General features: G+C 46.0%; 2 protein-coding genes across 7 annotated transcripts in view; both read right to left on the bottom strand.

Annotated features, from left to right (window-relative positions):
* LOC120957445 (uncharacterized) overlaps positions 1–5905 on the bottom strand; it is a 13325-nt gene extending 7420 nt beyond the window's left edge. For both annotated transcript variants that reach the window (XM_040379662.2, XM_040379669.2), the window contains exons 1-2: positions 5710–5905; positions 4562–4953 (exon numbers count right to left, since the gene is read on the bottom strand). The gene's annotated coding sequence lies outside the window, so the exon portion shown is untranslated. The remainder of the gene's footprint in view (positions 1–4561; positions 4954–5709) is intronic.
* A 2579-nt stretch (positions 5906–8484) lies between these two features.
* On the bottom strand, positions 8485–16611 carry LOC120953401 (mediator of RNA polymerase II transcription subunit 12). 5 transcript variants are annotated; one of them, XM_040373308.2, is made up of 5 exons: positions 16097–16611; positions 11586–13177; positions 10950–10970; positions 10439–10551; positions 8485–9909 (listed from the first exon to the last, which is right to left on the bottom strand). In XM_040373308.2, exons 1-5 carry the CDS (start codon positions 16111–16113, stop codon positions 9634–9636), a joined length of 2019 nt encoding a protein of 672 aa, XP_040229242.2. In that variant the 5' UTR covers positions 16114–16611; the 3' UTR covers positions 8485–9633. The 5 variants fall into 5 exon arrangements, with proteins under 5 accessions (XP_040229242.2, XP_040229232.2, XP_040229223.2 ...); XM_040373298.2 differs by having other exon boundaries at positions 11586–13180; positions 16097–16609; XM_040373289.2 differs by having other exon boundaries at positions 11586–13236; positions 16097–16608.
* Positions 16612–19647: the final 3036 nt, after the last annotated feature.

Below are 19647 nucleotides of genomic sequence, written 5' to 3'. Positions count from 1 at the left end.
CGTCTCGCTACTGAGGCAGCGACTGACACACACACACACACACACGTACACGCCGGGACTGCGCCGATGCCGGAACGCATTCTTAGGCCACCCACAACCCACTTCGCTCGAATCAGCTGCCCTCTCCTCCAAACCCCTCTCCCTGCATTTTCAATATATTTCCCCTTGTGCCGTGGTTCACCACGGCACACAGGATACATATACAGCCACTACGCCCTCGGCCCTGGTAGTTGCTATTAAACAACTAACCGCTTCGTTTTGTGCATCGCGCGCGCGTGTAATGCGGGCGACTTTCTTGGGTGGGCCGCCTTTCTTAACCCAACTCCCTCCCACCTCACCACCCTCTTAGGTTTACGGTTTCGTCCTGTTCAACCCGCCCACCGTCCCTTCCATCCTACTGCCCGGGAGAAACGACCGAACGGGGCATAGTGCTCGCATGGGAGGAAGAAGAAGAAGAAAAAATAGAAAAAAAAATTTTCCTTTTTTTTTGCTTGGTTTTCTTGGTTCGCCAGAATGGCCCAACTGGCCGGGATCCCTAGTGCCCCGCGTAAGAGACCCAGGGACGCCCGAGATTTCCAAATGCAAATGACTCCGCCCTCCCACCCCCCCCCCCCCCTCTTTCCCTCCACAACACGTTTTTCTTCTTTTTCTTATTGTTCTTCTTTTGCACTAATTTGCCTCTTGTTCTTGTCTTCTTCTTTTTTCATCTTCTTATTGTTCTTCTGCTCATTCTGTTCTTCTGTAGTTTCCCCCCCCCCCCCCCCCAACTTCTTCCGAGTTCAGAGTTCCCATTGCTTTTTCATTTTGCTTGTTTGTTTGAGCTCTGCTGTTGCTCATTGCTGCTAGTTTTTGTCGGTTTGATTATCCCATTTTGTTATAGTTGTTGTTGTTGCTGATGTTTTATTGGTTTTGCTTGTTGTTGGTTGTTGTTGTTGTTGTTGTTGTTGATGTGGTTTCCTCACCTCGACAGCGTTCGATTGCTTCTTTGGTCGTTGGAAACTTTAGCAAAACGGCAATACTAATCATGACCCGCCCCGGGGCCACCAGTTTCCTCATCAAGTTTGCTCGACGGCTTTGAAACACAAAAAACATATCCTGTTGGTGCGCTGGAACGGAACCAGGGACGTGCTACACTACCTCTGTGAGATTTGAGACTTTAAAATGGATTCAATCGAGAACATTTTCGCTTTCTTTCGCCCTTGTTTTCTCTTTTTCTTTTTTCCTTTTCTTCTTCGGTTACTTTTCTTTTCTTCTTCTTCTTCTTATTTTTCTTCTTCTTCTGCTTTTTTTTGTTGTTGGTGACGAGCAGCACACGGCGTGCGCTTTTACTTTTCTTCCGGTATCTTTTTCTTCTTATCTTTTCTCCTCTGTTTGTTTGTCGTGTGCGGTGCGACGCGCTGCTGTGCCTGTCGTTTTTGGACTATTTTGTTTTTAATTGCTTTTTCAACTGATTCTGGTTAAATTTGGATTAAACTTTTTAATTAACTTTCTTTTTTGTCGATTGGCCAATTGCAGGGAAGAATGGTACAGGGGAGAGAGAGAGAGAGAGAGAGAGAGGGGTCTCTTTCGAATTTTGGTCGCTCTAGTAAACTGTCCTCATCGCTTGTCAGCGATCGCGCAAACGGACGGTCGCAGTTTTTATTTTTGAGACAAGAATGGAGCAACGGAGCCTTCAGTTTATGGCCAAGGGAGGGGGAGATTGTTAAATTACAGTTTCACCGATCAGTTTTGCCGTTGGAATGGGGATAAGGCGAATTTTGTTCAAAATTCTGCTCATGAAAAGGGCTCTATTAGAATTAGCAAAAATATGTTGAGTTTTCTTATTGCATTTTTTTCCTGTTGTTGCCAATCCTGTTACGCTTTCGGGGCTTTTCTTTTGATTTTCTAGATTTACCCCTTTAACTAGCCACCGGCTCCCTTCTGCCCCTCGACTGGCAACCGCACCGCTTACGCTTTCGCAAGAGCAGACGGAGAGAGAGATAGAGAGAGAGAGAGAGAGAAAGAGAGCAAAAACGTACACACAGGCCGAATTGTGCAGCTAGGGCCGAGGGTTAGGGCAAACCCTCCTCCCTCCGCGCTCTGGCAACGGCACACGGACGCACCGCACCCACACACGCACGCACGCACAGCACGCCCGCTCACAGACACAACGCACAAAAACACCCGGCAAGGTTTGAGGAACCAGTTCGCGCAACAAACCAAAAAAACCGCGACTTTTTTTCTTTGTAGCACACACACACACACACATACACACACAAACACACACACACACGACAGGCGCACCAGAGCAGCAGCAGCGGCGGCGGCAGCAGCAGCAGCGGCAGCGGCAGTAGGCGGCGGCGGCAGCAGCAGCACCAGCAACAACGGCAACAAACACAGCAGGAAAAGACGACAACGCGTTGTTCTTCCGCACGAAGTTAGCGAAGAAATGAAGCGACGACGCGTCTTTGCCCGTGTGCACCGTGTGTACCACCGTCTGGCTGCTGCTTCTGCTGGCCACCCTCCCACGACTCCTGCTCGCGCCCCACGCATGGCTCCTTGCGCCCTCCTCGCCCGCCGCTGGATCCCGCGCGCACCCCGGTCAGGGTCATGCGCTTGCCCAGCGTGCATCGTGAATATAATATAAATGTGTGTGTGTGTGTGTGTTTGTGTGTATATATGCGGCTCGTACAATGGGTTGGGCGTCTGTTCTGAGGGCACTGAGGGGCAAGGGAAGGGATGTGTGGGCTAGCATAAACTATCTTCGGGCTCGGACAACGTCGTCGTCGTCGTTGCGATCGTTTATTGCCTTCCCGTTTCAACCCTTCAACTTGCTCACCCCCACACCTTGCCCTGTCCTTTCCTTACCATACCTCGGCGCGCGAGAAAGAGAGAGAGAGAGAGAGAGAGAGAGAGAGACAGCGAGTGCGAGCGAGAGCGGTATGGTGTGAAAAGAAATTCATACACATGACGAAAGTTGTTTAATAATTGCATCACGAGCAGAATGCCTTTCCGCCGTGCGGCCCGGGCGCGGCAACCGCGTAGCGAACAGGACGAGCGAGAGAACAAATGGACTCCTTAAGAAATCCACCCCACCCCCCTTTCTTGTCTTCCTCCCACTCCTCTAGTTTTATGTGTAATAAATATCGACACACAATGCCAATCTTGCAAGCAGGCAAGCAGCAAACAGCTAGCAAAGGGTTAACAGCGTTTTAGCTGACCCCCCCCCCCCCCCTTATTTTGGGACGAAAAGCCGGCTCGGAAGAAAAAGTCTCGGCTTTAGAGGAGTTTCGTCTAATATTATCCCACCAAAAAAAAACAAACAGAAGCAATAGATAAAAGAGAAAGAGAGGAAAAATACAAAAATTGTTTGCAATTGCACAGCAAGCGACGAACGGCAGATTGGAGAATGTTCAAAACCGTTGTGTCGACCTGCGACACAAGATTGCGCTCGCTGTCCATCCGTGGGGATGGTTTTACCGCACCCCACGAGCCTGCCCCGCTCCGCACAGACCCCCTCCATTTGTTTGTGCACATGTTTTCCCTTCTGCTCCATTTTTCTTTTCCGGTTCGTCTCTTACTTTTGAACCCTTTTTTTTCTTCTTTTTTATTTTTATTTTGTTTTTTTTTTAGCTCACCGTTGTTCTACGCTGCCTGCAAGCGTAATGCGCATTATTCTATACATAGAGTGCGCGCGACTGCCTCTTTCATCTTCCGTTGCATCTCCCGTTGCATCGTACCTTGCAAGACGACACACGGAGCGCGTGTTACTTTACGCTTGAAGGGGGTGGAGGGGGTTGGAAAGGGGGGGGGGGAGGGAGGCTTTGTTGGAGTGATCGATCCATATACCGCGATGCAAGTAAAGAAAAACAGCCCCCGGGTGGGTTCGCGGTTTTACGACCTAGGGGTGGGAGGAGGGGGGGTGGAGTGGGGGAGGAATATATTTAAATTACTCTTGTCCCTCGTGTGTGTGTGTGTGTGTTTTGTCGTTCGCTCCGTTGGCGGTTGTCAAAGTGTGGAGTGAGAGGGGGGGGGGGGGGGGGGGGGGGAAGAAGTGGGGGGTAGGGGGTGATGGAACAGAAGTACATTCGCATTTGCACTTTTGCATATGCACTTTCTCGTGCAGTGTGTTGTGTGCCGCAAGCCGCTTGCCTTTTCACACATACACACACACACACAGCCATAGCTGTTTGTTTCACGTGCGTGCGTGTATTCGTAGCTCAATCACAGCGTCTATTGTCTGCAGCAAGATGAAGATGCAAGCAAGCATGCATCCTCCTTGCACCCTCCCACACACACACACACGCGCGCGCACTCATCTAGATTCTTTACGTGGTAGTGGTACCTCGTCCACCCTTTCCCTTTACCCCGTCAATCTCATAACAATTGCACTTGCACACAGCGCAATTGAAGCACACACTGCAATCAGATCCTCCCCGGCCTGAGTTCATTGGCAGGAGTGGGAGCGAGAGGAAAGGGGGAATGTTTTGCTGGACGAAGGGCCTCCCCCGTTGGAGGAAGCAGAAGGAAGCCAGAAGTATACAAAAAAAAAACAACAAAAAAGGAACAACATGCTACTAACCTTCGCCGTGCTGTACGGCCGCACCAGAAATCCTCGAATTCCTCGCCTTCTTCCCAGGTCCCCTGAGGGACTTCAGGCCGCTTCACCAGCCGGGTGCAGTTGCAGTTGGGCCCGCCGTGACAGCCACGATGTGTGCGTGTGTCTGTGTCTGTGTGTGTGTGCGTCAAACGCCTCTTGTTTCTCTTGTTTGATTGTGGAGCAAAACACGCACAGCGATTGGAGGAGCTTGAGCGTGATTGTGCTGCGAGTTTAATGGTGACACGACGGGCGATGATGATCGACGCGCCGCGTTTATCAGGCACAGGTCACACTACACACACACACAAACACGCGCAGAGGGAGGTCGCGACGGTCGCGCTCTTTTTTCTTTTGTTTGCCGTCAACAGCTTCCGCTAAGCACGAAGAAACCGGACGGGCGGAATTAAATATTTGTTGTTTTTTTTTTTTACACCACCCCTCTCATCCCCACACACACACACACACACAATCGGGGTGGGTTACTGGAGAACACACAATCAAAAACAGGGGATGGATACCGTGTGTGTATGAGTGAGAGAGAGAGAGGAGAAGGTGCAATTGGCGGCACAGAAAGCAAGACCGCCGTAAAAGTGTTTTTATTTATTTTATTTTTATTTTTTATTTTTTTTCAACAAAACAATCACTTTTCAAAGCTAATAAGAAAGCACACACGCACACAGAGATCGAGCACGTGCACGAACGGGGAAAAAGGAAAACAATATGCTAGCGCGTCGAACGTTTGACGGTGTGTGCAGCAGATGGGACGCGAGTCACGGCACAATGAACAAAAAAAAACAAAACCGTGACACGATCAATTGTTCCTCTTTAATGGAATGGACGTGCAAGCGGGGAAAGAGGGATTGTAAATATCACACACACGCACATACACAGCTTAAAAACACACACACACATATAAAATTTCCACGGGCACTTTTGTGACGGCTTCGCGCAATCTTTCACGCACGAAACCTATGCACGCTCGCCACACTCGGTACAACAATTCCCGGGGTCAATCACTACCTCTCTCCCGTGTGGTCTCTGTCTCTGGGACTATGTGTGTATGTTTGACTGTTTATTTTTTCTTTTTTATCTTCTATTGCCGTGTCCGTGATGGTGATTGCTTTTTTCACCTGTGTGCGCCTGCTTTTGTTTTGCTCTCCTGCGTGTGCCGCGGCGGCGAAAGTGACAGTCGAACGCGACGGCCTGGAACGTATGTCACAAGGAACACGGAATACACGCGTACACACGCACACATACACTCACGAGGAGCGGGCACACACTTATGGGTGGCGCAAACGCACAAACCCCCAAGCACAGGCACACACACACACACACACAAAAGCACACCAACCAAACCCTTTGACAGACGGTGTCAGCAGCGGCACTGTGACAGTGGTATAGGGTGGCTCGATGTAAGGCCTCTTTTTTATTGGACGCCTTTTGTGCTGCTGTTTCATTACTTCAAAACGAAAGGATTGCTGGGAGGATGGTTAGGAAAGCATGTGTATATAGCTTTATCTATTCATTTTATGCCATACAATAAGGAAAGGGCACGAACAAGTGTGGCCAATTACACAAAGCTGAAAGCCAGTTTGGACGTTTGTTTTCAAACTGACACTCATGAGGAGGTTGTTTTTTTTACATGTTCCATGTCCTGAGAACGTAGATGTCACATCTGTTCGAAACACTTAGTTTGCCAGTTGGCTAGTAACCGTTAGTTACACTTTGGTCTGTGTCACCGCAACTGCGATGTGCTATAGAGAAAAGACCTGCACAACAAAAAAGCCTGTGCTCCTAGCCACGCTTCCTCTTTGGACTACTAGGAGCGGTAGGTCTTGGTCCACGAAAGCTTTCACGAGCTACCGGAAGGTAAATTTCTGCTCCCCTGGGGGGTATTAACGGAAGGGATAACTATGGTAGTCGTACTGGTCATAATAGTGTTCGTACAGATTTCAGTTTTGCGCAACTCATTGAATGGTTAAGATTGAAATTAAACGTTCTTCCTGTGTCTGAAACTTAAACTCCTACTCAGTTTTTCTCTGCTCGATAATCGAATCTTCAAGCCCTAGTAGTTCCAAGGTATCAAGAAGAACTGGTACAAATGTGGACTAGTATGTCTGTTGCAATCCAGCTGAATGAAGTTGGATCAAACTATTTGTCAATAGTCGTTTAGGATATTTAACTTGGAAACTTAAACACAATCTCAGTCATGGGTTCTAACTCTGGTAAGAACGTGACAATGTTTTAAAGAGGTGTCGTTGATGTAACCGATTCAAATTAGAACGATAAGAATAGCACACGAGTGTAAGTACTATTAAAGGCCACCATGCAGTGATGGTAGAGCAACGTAAGAGTATCCAATATGATATCCAAATCGTTCGAACCTCACACAGGTGTAAGGGATGGTGTGACCTGTCTGCTCCTGTCTGCTCTTCAACATCGTCTTGGAAGATGGCATACAAAGCGCGGGGCTAGACAACGACATCCGTGCCACGATCTTCTACCAATCTCTCCAATTGCATGGATGACATCGATATCATCAACAAGACAACATCGAAGATGTGTCAAACGTACACCAGATTGAATCGGAATTAGCTACCTGAAGGAATGTTTGCCCGTGGTAGGGTTCTACTGGGCGGCAGAAAAGTTATGCTTAATTGGAACGATCAGAACAACGAAATCCAATGATCTCCAACAACTTCTGAGACCCAGAAAACTTCGAGATCGCAAGAATATCACATGCTGACTCCCCCGGTGGTCCTCTATAGGCACGAGCCTTGGGACATCCGAGTGAAGGATGCAAACGCGTTGTTTGTCGAGATACCTAAACTGAGTTTGTCGAGATCTTGGTGTATCAAACAGATCCTCAACGACGGGGCCCGTATAGGAACTCTTTTCCGCCAGTATATTAGATTCCCCACAACATTTGCATTTCATTATCTTGTACAAATACATCTCACGACTATCAAAACCATAAATCAAGGTAGACTTTGACGAAAAAAAGAAACATCGCAAGACCTAGCCATTGATAGACTTATCGATAGTTTTCAGATATCCTTCAATCTTTTGGGACAAGTCGACCCACATACCGTACACACTATCCATTGGTCATCCTCTGGCATGTCCCGCAACCATCTTACCGTAATACTGTGTAACATTTTCTCAAGAACACCAGCAGCCTCGTCTAACCCCAGAAATCACCGATCTCACGAGGACATACCGACTCCAAAAAGTCCGCACAAATATGAACCTCCAAATAGATCAAAGTAAGAACGGACAGGGTTGATTGCAGATTCAAATAATAAGATAGCACTAATATTCGTACAATTTCAGCATGCCAACAATACAACAAAACACAACGAAATTATTTGCTAAAGGCTAGATACAGGGGAGGTGTTTTCATTTTCTTCTCTATTTGTTTGAAATCATTTAATGATACGGCATTCAATTTTACAGTACATGTACAATTTTTGGAATCATTCTGCTGGTTTGCTTTGTTTTTTGTTGTTTTGTTTTTGTTTTTTTTTTTAATCTCTACTCCTAGTTTGTTGTTTGCTGAGTTACATATTGCAGGTTTTTTCTTCTATTTGTTCGTGTATGTGTGTGTGTGTGTTATTGTTGTTGTATTTGCTCTGTTTATGTCTGTGTTCTGCTAGGTTCCGATTTCCGGTAGCTTTTCTTTTCGAGAGTGAGCCAAACTACAGGAGGCATTTAATTATTAGTTGTGTTCGTTTGCTGTGTTTTTAGTGTTGCTGTGTGTGTGTATTTTCTTTCCTTTGAAATAAGCCAATCTATCACGTAACGTAATATAGTATGTGTGTGTGTTTGTGTGAGTTTTTTTTCTCTTCCCTCTCGTATGAGTGTCGTGTAAAGCTAGAGGAATGTACTGTTTTGACGTAAAGTGCTCATATACGATTTTTCAACTACCGTTCCCGCCATATATTACCTTGCTTTTTTTTTTTTGTTTTCATACGGCGTAGATCGAAACGAAACAAAATGGGGGAAACAATTCATTACCGTCCTTTAATTCAGCAAATCAAAACCGCAAAAATTCATACGATATTATCTCACAAGCTTGCTTTGGGATAGCACACACCTACGATGGTATTTTTTGTTTGTTTTGTTATACTTCTTCTTCCATTTTTTGTTTCTCTTTTTGTAAGACCGCATTATTTTCGCCTTCTTCGCTTCCGCTGTCCCTTTTGCTGGATTTTCGCGCGCGTTCGCTCTCAGCCTCCGCTCAGACCCAGATTGCAGATATCGTAAGGATTGCGCATTGCCTACCGCTTTACTTATTTGTTTCGCCAATTTGCACCGTACAATATAGTTCGCTTTTACTTGTCCAATTACTCTGAATAATTCTACATAATGTTGTTTGCAATTACTTCTGGCATAAAGTGTATCCTTTTTGTTTGTTTGTTTGTTTGTTGTTGCTGTTGGTATGCGTGTTGTCGAGTGCCTTGGTTACGGTTTGGTGTGTGGTTTTCGTGTTCCTTTTTATGTTTTCCCCCCTTTTTCAGTTTTATTCACCCTTGTGTGTGTTTTCCATGTGTTTATGTATGTTTGTGTGTGTGTTTGTCTGTTTTATTGTTATTTGAGTTAGCTGCTTGTTTTTGTTCATTTTGTTTGTTTGTATGTTTGCTATCTTTCTTGTGTTTGATTTGCTTTATCTAGCATTTCTTTGCCGCTCTTGCTCTCTCTCTCTTTCTCCCTCTTCTATCTTTCTTTCTATCTTTTTTATTCTCTCTTTCTATCTCTACCTCTCTAACTCTTTCACTACCATCGCTACCGTGTTCCAACTCTTAACCATTAGCTTAGTGGTTACACAAGCGTCTATTGCTTAACGCCTGGGAGGAGAGAGGGGTTGTTTTATTTTGTTTTTTTTTTCTTCTTTCTTCTTGTTTCTACTAAATCTTAGTCGTGACTTTGCTTTGTCTTTGCTTTAGTGTTGTTTCCTTTGTTGTTGTTTTTTTCTTTTTCTCTAGTTAATTTATAAATTAAATAAGGGAATTGATTTAAGTTTTTTTTTACTTTGCTTGTTTGTTTTTTTTGCATTAGTTGAGAACGTGCTGTTGATAGTTGTGCTCCAGCGGGCCGTCGCCGGACACGAACGCACTATCGTAGCCCAGGTTCTCGTCGGACGAATCGTCCTTCAGGTGCTCTAGTATAACATTGTCACTACTGCTGCTCCGACCCTTCATCGACTCGTCCTTCCATTTGTCCATCGAGCGTCGCCGTGCGTTCATGAAAAAGTTCCCGACCGTCGTGGGCTCCAGTCCCAGCTGACGAGCGATAGTAACTTGCATCTCCTTTGAAGGCCGCTTAGTTTCCTGCAAAGGTTCACACAATCGTGCAGTTTGGCATCATTGGGGTTTTTGTTTTGTTTTGTTTTTGTTTTTTTTTTTTGGCACTGCGTTCTGCCTTTTTAGCTCACCCGGGCAAAATATTATTGTTTGATAATGGAAACACATGGTTGAATGGAGCCAATGGAAGGTGACAAAATACAAATAATATCACACAAAAGAGATAAACCAAAGCAAACACTATAAATCACAATTGTTTTTCGTGTCGTCCGCTTTTTTTTTTGAACCAGTGGATATGAGAGTATTGGGCAATTGGCACCCTTCATACGTACGCATACACTGGTGCGACCATTAGCGACTATGAAGTGCATAAAGTGATCTATATGAAGTCAACAAAAAAAAAAAGACAAACATAAACACAACAAAACGCATCACGCGAAACAAAATCCACGAGCGAATCGAACCAAAAAGTGGAAGAAATCATACAAAAAAAAAGAAAAACACATACACACACACACACGCAAATGGCTACAACACGGATAGAAAAATGTCATACTTTGAAAATTGCCTGAAGGGTCCTTCTCTGCAGATCTGTAAAGACTAGTCGAGGTTTTTTCGTGTGTCCCATCATGACGTGGTTTTCGGGCTCTTCGGGCTTCTTAGAGTTAACTGTTAGTAGGTGTTAGTAGTTGGCGAAAACGGGCCACCGAACGCGCCCCCAAACGCGAGCACACACACACACACAGAGAGATACACAACCGAACACAATCCAACCAGTTTGATGTTATCCAAGGTAGTGGTAGTAGTGGTAGTAGTACGAGTAGTAGACGTTGTTCATGGCAAGCGTAGAGAAATAAATATGAGTGAAGAAAGTTGGTTAATAAAAACGTGTTAGAGAATCGAGCATATCATACAGGAGGAAAAAGGAATGTTGGTATGGAAATGTTGGCGTAGGAAGTGTTGCAGGTATACTAGTTTTTTTCGTTTTTTTTTTTTGCTTTTCAAAGCAGCATCGCTAGGGATAGTACATCGAAATAGTAAAGGAAACAATGAAAAAGAGCAATAACCTGGTTTCGCCGATTGAGTTGCTTGAAAGGGAGAAAAGAGAGAGAGAGAGAGAGAAAAAAAAATCACACAAGGTTAACCATCCATTTGTCATCCCTCTTTCCGGCAAGTTTGGCAGATTACAGAGATTCAAAACAAAACAACAACACACGAAAACACGACTAGCACGAACGAGTAACGAGTGTAGCGAAATGTTACAAACAAAAAAAAACCAAAAGAAGAAGGAAAAACTGACAAACCAAAAGTGCGACAACAAACGACTTCAATGCAAGTGAAAAACACGAATGTGGAACAAAAACTCAGGTAGCAAAGAAGGGCACAGAAGAAAGGCAAACAGCGAGAAGGAAACGAAACAAAAAAGAAAGAACAAAAGAAAACAAACATTAAAGTGGTTTATCACGTTTCGGGCAGTTTACTCGATGGTGCGCTTACGCAGTAAATAATAAAAACAAATAAATAAATAAATAGATAAATACATAATTCTACGCAACAGGTACTGGACTAGAGCAGATGTGCTAGCTCCAAAAAGGAAGAGAGCAAATTAAGAGAAATCAAAAGTGAGCGTGCGGGCAAAAACATATCCAAACACACGCACACACACACACAAACACACCAACACACAGGGAAAGGATCGGTACCTGCGAGCCTGAGTGCAGACATTCGCTGATATTCCGGCTCCTGTATCCATTTGTACATCCGGCGGAACGTTTCGCGGCCCGACTTGAGCTTCGACCACGGTTTCGGGTTCCGCAGCAGATCGGACAGGGTGCCCTGGGACCGGCAGAGGACCCGCTGGGCGAAGATCGCCTGCGGGATGCTGTACCGCTTCAGCTCGGAGCTGATCCGGTGCGCCAGCTCCTTCGTGTTGATCTCCTCCAGGTCCCCGTTCAGGCAGCCGACGTCGCCGAGCGACACGCACGACCCGCTCTTGCCGGCGGCGGCCCCGCCGCCATTGGTCAATGGTTGATTGCACGATTCCTCCAGCTTCTTCTCCTCCAGCTTCACGTGGTCCAGCTCCGACTCCTCGTACACGTCGTCGATAACAATCTCTTTACACAGGTTAAGGTCGCTTATGTTGGTTTTTGAACTGAAAGACTTGTTAAGAAACACCGACTGGTGGTGCTCCTTGCCTGTCAGGATGCCGCCACTACTGCCGCCGCCTCCGCCTCCCCCGCCGCCGCTACTATCACCTCCGCCGGGTCCGGTGCCGTTGCCGGTGCCGTGTAGCACCACGTCCGACCCGTTCGGATGTTCCAGGTATTGCACTGTGCCGCTAAACTGCTCCCCGTCGTCCTTCGGATGGTGCCGCACCACCAGCTCCTTCCCCGACCCGAGGAACCGATCGTCCAGGCCGGGCGAGCCGCGCACCAGTATGCACGGATCGCCGGTGCCGGCGCCACCACCACCACCCCCGCCGCCGCCCTTGATGTCGGCGTCCTGTAGCGTCGGGTCCTTGTCCGGTCCGCCCGCCAGATGCTCCTTCAGCCCGTGCTCCTTCAGCCCGTGCCCCTTCTCCTGCAGCACGTCCGGATGATGGTGATGGTGGTGATGGTGCTGCTGGTGCTGCTGTTGCTGCTGGTGCTGCTGGTGCTGCTGCTGCTGCTGCTGCTGCTGCTGCTGGTGCTGCTGTTGATGGTGGTGCGAGTGCACCACATCCCCGCCGTCCGGCGACAGCTCCTGCACCGCGCTCAGATGCACCGGCGAGTGGATGACGCCCAGCTTCTCCAGGTTGTAGCACGAGTTGATCTCGATGTTGACGCCCACCGCGCCGCTGTTGATGCCCGGGAACGCCTCGCAGATGTTGCCCCCGATCGAGTACGCGAACTTGTCCGACATGGTCGAGATGGGGGGCAGCGGCTGCAGCGGCGTGAGCGTCGCGTACGAGGTGTTCGTGTTGAGGCTGACCGGCGAGTCCCGGTCGTGCATCGGCGAGAGCGTCTGAAAGTCGGACGACATCATCGAGTCGACCGAGCCCGGGTTCTGGCTGCCCAGGCACATGTTGATCTGCTGCATGCTCTCCTGCGGATGGATGATCACCGATAGGGCGTCCTGTTTGTGCTGCTGCACCAGAATCACCTCGATCTCGCCGAGCGACGACTGGTCCTGGTGGTGCGGGCTGTGCAGGTGCGGGTCATCCTTTTGCGTTAGATGCTTGCTGATTGCCTGTGTGTGTTGCTGCTGCTGCTGCTGTTTCGCGCTGCTCTTGGAATTCTGGGGAAAAAAGTTTCCACTACTGATAACACAAGGACGATCGTTATTGCATTGCTCCATCGTGTACTGTTCAGCGGTCTGCATTGTTGGGGAGCGGAGAGGATGCGTATGGGAGAGCATAGAGGGAGTTTTCGGTGGATGGGGGGGGGGGGGGCGGGGGGGGAGTTGTGGGTAAGGACCGCAAACGATGGGGAAGAAAGAAGAAGATGAAGCAAACAAAAATAGAGTATGAGTACCAGAAACACACACACAGAGCAGGAAAAACAGAGAGAAGAAGAGAGAGAGAGAGAGAGAGAGAGAGAGAGAGAGAGAGAAAATATTAACAAAACTGTCACACACTCGGGCACACTTTTCTATTTGTTGTTGTCTGTGTTACAAATAAGAAAAGGGAAAAAAACGTTCTCCAGCTATGACGTACTAAAATAGCTCATCCTGATGCAATATAAAAACACTCCCTGTCTACCTCCCTTCCTCTTCCCTTTCCTCCTCCTACTCGTTTCTTCTTTTTGCTCGTCTTGCCCTTTTTCCTCGCTTTTCCTGCTCTCCTACTGTGGAGGGTTTCTTCGTCAGTTATTTTACTACTTTCACACGCAACCACACACACACACACAGCAACTCACGTACGCATGACTTCCCTTCGCGCCCCCACCCTCCCCTCTTAACAAGATAGACCACCATCATTCATTCCCCTCCACCTTCCTCTACCCCTTCCCGAACTCTAAACACTGTGTAGGTAAGGGCCCCTCCCCCCTCCACTTCCATCCTCTTCCTCCTTCTCATCCCCTGCTCCTTGAGCTCCATCACGCGTTTGGCAATGCGTATCCATCTTTGCAGTGGCCCTTACCTCTCTCACTATCGTGCTCTCTCACTCTCACCCTCGTCCCCCCGGACCCCAGGACCCCCTTCAAAAAAGGATGAATGTTTCATTAAAACAAAACAAAAAACGTGCCCCAAACTTATGATATAATCCTTCCCGCACACACATTGCTCTAGCGCTGCGTGTGTTTGTTGTTTTTCTGTTTTGAAACGTGTTTGTGCACGCGCGCGCGCGTGTGTGTGTGTGAGTAAGTGCGCGCGCGCGCGCACGTTTGTGTTTGTGTGTGCGATCATCATCATTTTGCTTTTAATAATTCAAACCCTGCTGCTTCTGCTCCCTTTGGGCAACCCAATTTTCACGAATGAAGGGGAAAGGGGGGGTGGGGGTGAAGGGGGGTTATAATGTTAGAGGAGCGAGACACACACACACACACACACACACGCACACAGTGCCTTCTTAACTGGCAGCGGGAAAGCGAAGTGAGGGAAAAATGGAAAAAAAACACACACACACACACACAGACACATTCGGACACAAACACACACAGCACCAGCAGGAGGAAAACTTTGTTGATTGAAAAGTTTTTTTTCGGAATAGTTACACACACACACACACACACGGCGGTCCAAAAAATTGTTTGAACAGGATGATTGGAGAGGCACAGGGTGGTGGTGGTGGTGGTGGTGGCGGTGTATGATGTATTTTCCTCGAGGGCTGGTTTCACTTCGGCGTACTTTTTGGTTTTTTTGTTTTTTGTTTTTTTTTTTTTGGTGTTTCGAACGTTCGCAGCGCGCGCCTGCAAGTATGCAATCACTCACTGTTTGTGTCTGTGGCTTTGTATGTGTGCGTGCGTGCTGCACGCCTGGCGAATCCTTCCAGCCTTATCTCTCCCCTCCCGCACTTCTTTTCCCACCCAAGTTGCGCCGAAGGAAGAAGAAGCAAAAACAGAAAAAGTGAAAAAAAAAACTTCCCACACACACACACACACACGTGCAAAGGATGAAGCACGAAGGAAAATGGCTCCCGTATTTCCCTACCCGCTGTTGGCCGCAAAGAAAGGGTCGCGGGGTTTTTTTTCTCTTTTCTTTTGTATTATTAAAACCACCTTCTTCGTTTTTTTTCACTCTCTCCCTCTCTCTCTCTCTCTTTCTCGTGCGCTTTTCCGCACTTAGCACACAACCGCGGGAAACGAGACGAGTGGTGCCATTGTGGGGGGAAGGAAGAGCAAAGCACACACAAAAAAACCCTGAATAGCTAAATTAACCTGCCTGAGAGAGAGAGTAATAGAGAGAGAGAGAGAAAGAGAAAAGCAAAGCGAGAGAAGAAGAAAAAAAGATCCAGAAAAGCCCCTCCAGCCGTACCATTTCCGGATGAAACACTCGCACACACACTCACACACAAACACACACACGCATGCACGCACGCATACAGCAAGGAAACAAACACGCACGCACACACACACACACATACACACACGGGTGCCGTTGTCCGGTTGTGGTAGGAAAGAAAAACGGGAAAAACTTCTCTCACCTACCCACATCGGTCACCGCGAAAACAACAAGGGAAAATAACCCCCCCCGCCTCCCCCTCCCCATCCAACCACTACGCTGGTATGAAATGTTTCAAATTGTTCTCGCGACAGTTTTTCCACTACGCGTTTTTCCATCAACAAATTTTCATCGACACACACACACACACACAGACACACATACACAAACAGCGCTTCGTTCCTTCTGGTTGTTTCATCGCCTTTTGCACCTGAACAGCCACACATACACACACACACACAGTAGCGCACACAGAAACATACACGCGAATGGTTTGAAGGGAGGGGGGGGGAGGTGAGAAGAGGAGCAGGGTGTTGGGAAATTTTTAATGCATTTGGCAATGTTGCGGGGACCCAGAGCAGAGCAGAGCAGAGTAGATAGGTTCTGTTCGGTAGGGTAGGGGGGGGAGGTTGGTGTGGAAGGTGGGCGGGGGTGCGAAAAGAAAAACTCTGTGCGTGCGTGCGAAATCCAGTTTTCCAGCAAGTCCCCCCCCCCCTCCCCATCAAACGCGCACACACTCACACGCACACACATACACAGACACACAGCCACCCCCGCAACGAATCACCTGTACCTGAAGTCATGTTCCATCGAGAGTTGGTTGCAGCGCTTTTCGTTTTTCCGTGTTCAGCAGCAGCCCCGTGTTCACACACCGTGCGGCACCACACACGGGCTATAATATCCTCACGTACGATGACGGCAAACGGAACGAACGACGACGACGACACACACTTGTTTTATCAATGCGCGAATGTTTGCAAATAGAGTGGCCTGCCTGACACACTCTCGCGGTTTGGAGGGTGCCTGCGAGCGTGAAAAACTGACGAACCATCCACCGTCGAATGCGGTCCCCCTCCTGGGTTTGCTGGTGCGATGTGTGCGTGCACAGCTCGTCCCCGTGTGTGTCGGTGTGTGTCGGTGTGTGTGTGCGTGTTTTTTCTTCTTCTTGCGTCGTGCGCCCGAATGAGAGCGTTTGCGCAAGGTTTACACAGGCCACAGAGCGGATGACGGGTTTTCTTGGGAAAAAAAGGACGCTTTGACAGCTTGCACGGGATTTGACGTTTTCGCTCCTGGCTGGAGCAAACAGCACGAGAGGGGGGAGAGGGGAGACACAATTTTAACGGGTGAGCATTTTGCGTTCAATTTATTGTTCGAAAAACAAACGCAAAAATTTGTAACAAAAAAAAAGCCACTGCAATGTGGAACAAAATGCAAAAAAAAATATACAAATAACACTCATGATCCCTTCGAACAAGATTTATATATGAAGGGGGTAGTTTTGTGACAGTGACGTTTGACATTTTGGCTGCATGAGTGGTGTAGCTTTTTCACTGGTCCAAACAAAGAAGGAAATTTGAAAAGGGTTTTTTGTGTTGAGATAATTTTCTGTTCCCATGTAACAAGGGATATTTCCACGGACATTCGAGCAGGTTTTTTTCCCATGGGAAATATTTTCTTGAATTATTGAATTTGACATTATGTGAGGGATGCTGCATCCAACTCATAGATTTTAATTTTATGTTCTAATTCCTTTTATTCATGGTAAAGTTCAGTGATATTATATTATTTATGCGTTAAACACTTACAAATCTGTAATATTGTGTACCCAAATAGCCCGCTCGAACTGTATAGCTGATGTGTATGAAGGCTTGTTAAGAACGTTATGAAACTTGGTGAAACTTTATAGCTTTTTAAAGCATGACATCGGTACAAGGTGGCTCATATCAAACTGTCAAAGACTGACGGCATCAATCGCCTCATAGTTTGTGAACAAGCTACATTAGTTATTCCAGAAAGGGATATAATATGCAGTTTACCGTAAATTTTGTAAAATTCTGTGAAACCTGCGATCATATACAGTTCACAAATAAACATGCACACACATAAAACAAATTGTGTTCTTTATGTCAATGATGACGCCGCTTTGCGCTGGCGAGCTTTATACCCAAGTGCCACAAATCCACTAAACGACCACTAAACGGCTTCTAAACGACTCAAGCACTCTACCTAAACGGAATATAGAAAGACTTCGTTTAGCAGACGGCAAACGACTCATGCATTCTAAAAATAGCAAAAATAGCAAAGCTGGTGGCGCCATTTGTTTTTGGGATACCCAACCAGTTGAGCTTCCTCGCTTGGAGGAAAGCTTTCTCATTTCCTCTGTACTGTTGTATGGTTTCGCATTGAAGTTATGCATCGCTAGAACTAGAACGGCGATACGATTGTTTAAATACTAAATCCAATGGAAACTACCAGCACTGAAGTAAGTGAGATTTGAGTAATGGTCGTTGGTGTCGGTACCCACGTATCTGACCACACGACCATTCATATAGATTTTTGCTCGGAAAGTTAGAAGGCTCTATAGGTCATGATAAGATGAAACTTGTCGAAACACATTGCAAGAAAAGGATAGCAATATAATAATCAGTTTTAATACGCCATCTATTGATCAAACCAATGAAGCTGTGGAGCTTTCATTTTTTTCTATGGATATTCAATTTTTCAGTCGTTTAAGCTTAATCTGTGGCGCTTGGGTACACAGTACGACAGTAAGGTCGCCGTACATCTCGTATAGCTCGTCACTATAGCGGCTCCTCCATTGTCCTCCCACACATACGGGGCCAAGTATCCTTGAGAGCATCTTTCTCTTAAACGCGCCTAAGAGGGTTTCGTCAGATTTGGACAGTGTCCATGTCTCAGAGGCGTATGTGAGTACCGGTACTATAAAGGTACTATATCCCAAGTAGCACAATCCTGTTAAGAAACCGTTAAAAGTATGCCTAAAAGTATTACTTTTAGCATTCCATACAGCAGTAATTCTAGGGCTTAAAACACTGCGTAACGCTTTCCTTGCTTCGTCAATGTTTCGTTAAATCTTAAAATTTAACCGGTATTTTTAACGAAAGAGATCAAAATTAACGAAAAAATCGACAGAGATGTCTATATTTTTCTTTCTCTTTCGTTAGGGACATGCAAGGTCTTCGTTAAGCTTAATGTGCTTATATTTTCGTGAAATAAATTAATAAATAAAACAATTATTCGTTTATTGAATAACACAATTTCACTTGGTAACCGCATTACACAATTTTCTTTCATTACGCGGATTTCGTCAATCTTCATCGTGGAGGTCAGCTGCTGCCGTGCACGGAAAACATGATGTCCAAACGCTATCCGAATCGAAAATGCTGCGAAATATAAAACTTATGTAGCTCATGTGAAGAGAATGGTAATATCGATACACTGACCTGTTGTAAAAGCACGATGATACACAAATTAAACAATAGCTGATAGAAATTGTCGCAGACGCTTGGTTTTGTTGCCATCTACACACAAGCTATACACACGAAGCTTGACGAACTTTTTGACATAAGAAATGGAGGCGCCATGTACGTGACCATGTACAGTAGGTCTTAAAAATTATCGTCATCAAGAGCATATTATTTTGCCCAAGAAAATAAATATTTTTATGAAGATTTTTCTCATTTGCAAATATTGCATACCCTTTATCAAACTCTTCACATGTATAATTTAAAAACTATAATTTTTTTTATATTTTTAAATTCTTTTTTTTATTATAACCGCAGATACAAATAGAGGAATAAAAGAAAACACATAGTTTTCGTACAGTTAAACAAAACAAATATTTTGGTGTGAAAATAAATACGCATTATTATATAAATAATAATGAAAAATGATTTTTCGAATATTGAATAAATTGAAAATGGTGTAGATAAAATTTGAAAAACACTGTGTGTTATATTGACCAGAATAAAAAAAAAAACGAGGGTAACGGAATATGTCGTTATGCTGTAACGCTGGCAAATGTCATATTCTCTTAAGAAACTCTATTTGATTTTTAACGGCTTTAAAAAACTGTTAATAATCAAATAGAGTTTCTTAAGGCTACTTGGGATATTCCCAGCTCCAGGCTGCAGAATGACCGATCGGCAGTCAGCATCCTTGCGCGCAACTCAGCCAACTTGCTGTTGTTGCAGACCTTTGACCCGAGATAGGTGACTTCTGGGACGACTTCAACGTCTTTGTGTCGTTTGAAACGTTTCGAAAATAAAACACAAAGAAAACGTATCACAATTTACTGTACAATAACAATCACTTCCTTCAAAA

The sequence above is a fragment of the Anopheles coluzzii genome, chromosome X (genome assembly GCF_943734685.1).
Source record: "Anopheles coluzzii chromosome X, AcolN3, whole genome shotgun sequence".
In the NCBI taxonomy this organism is placed as follows: domain Eukaryota; kingdom Metazoa; phylum Arthropoda; class Insecta; order Diptera; family Culicidae; genus Anopheles; species Anopheles coluzzii.
This window is presented reverse-complemented; position numbering and strand designations above follow the sequence as displayed.

What these genes read in the sequence shown, in the direction of transcription:
- LOC120953401 (XM_040373289.2), bottom strand. Translation starts at nt 13,218, where the DNA reads ATGGAGCAATGCAATAACGATCGTCCTTGTGTTATCAGTAGTGGAAAC. An exon ending in GTCTGCACTCAGGCTCGCAG is followed by an intron (nt 10,971 to 11,585) that starts GTACCGATCCTT and finishes CTCCCTTTCAAG; the next exon opens with CAACTCAATCGGCGAAACCA. An exon ending in CCCTTCAGGCAATTTTCAAA is followed by an intron (nt 9,910 to 10,438) that starts GTATGACATTTT and finishes GAACCTTTGCAG; the next exon opens with GAAACTAAGCGGCCTTCAAA.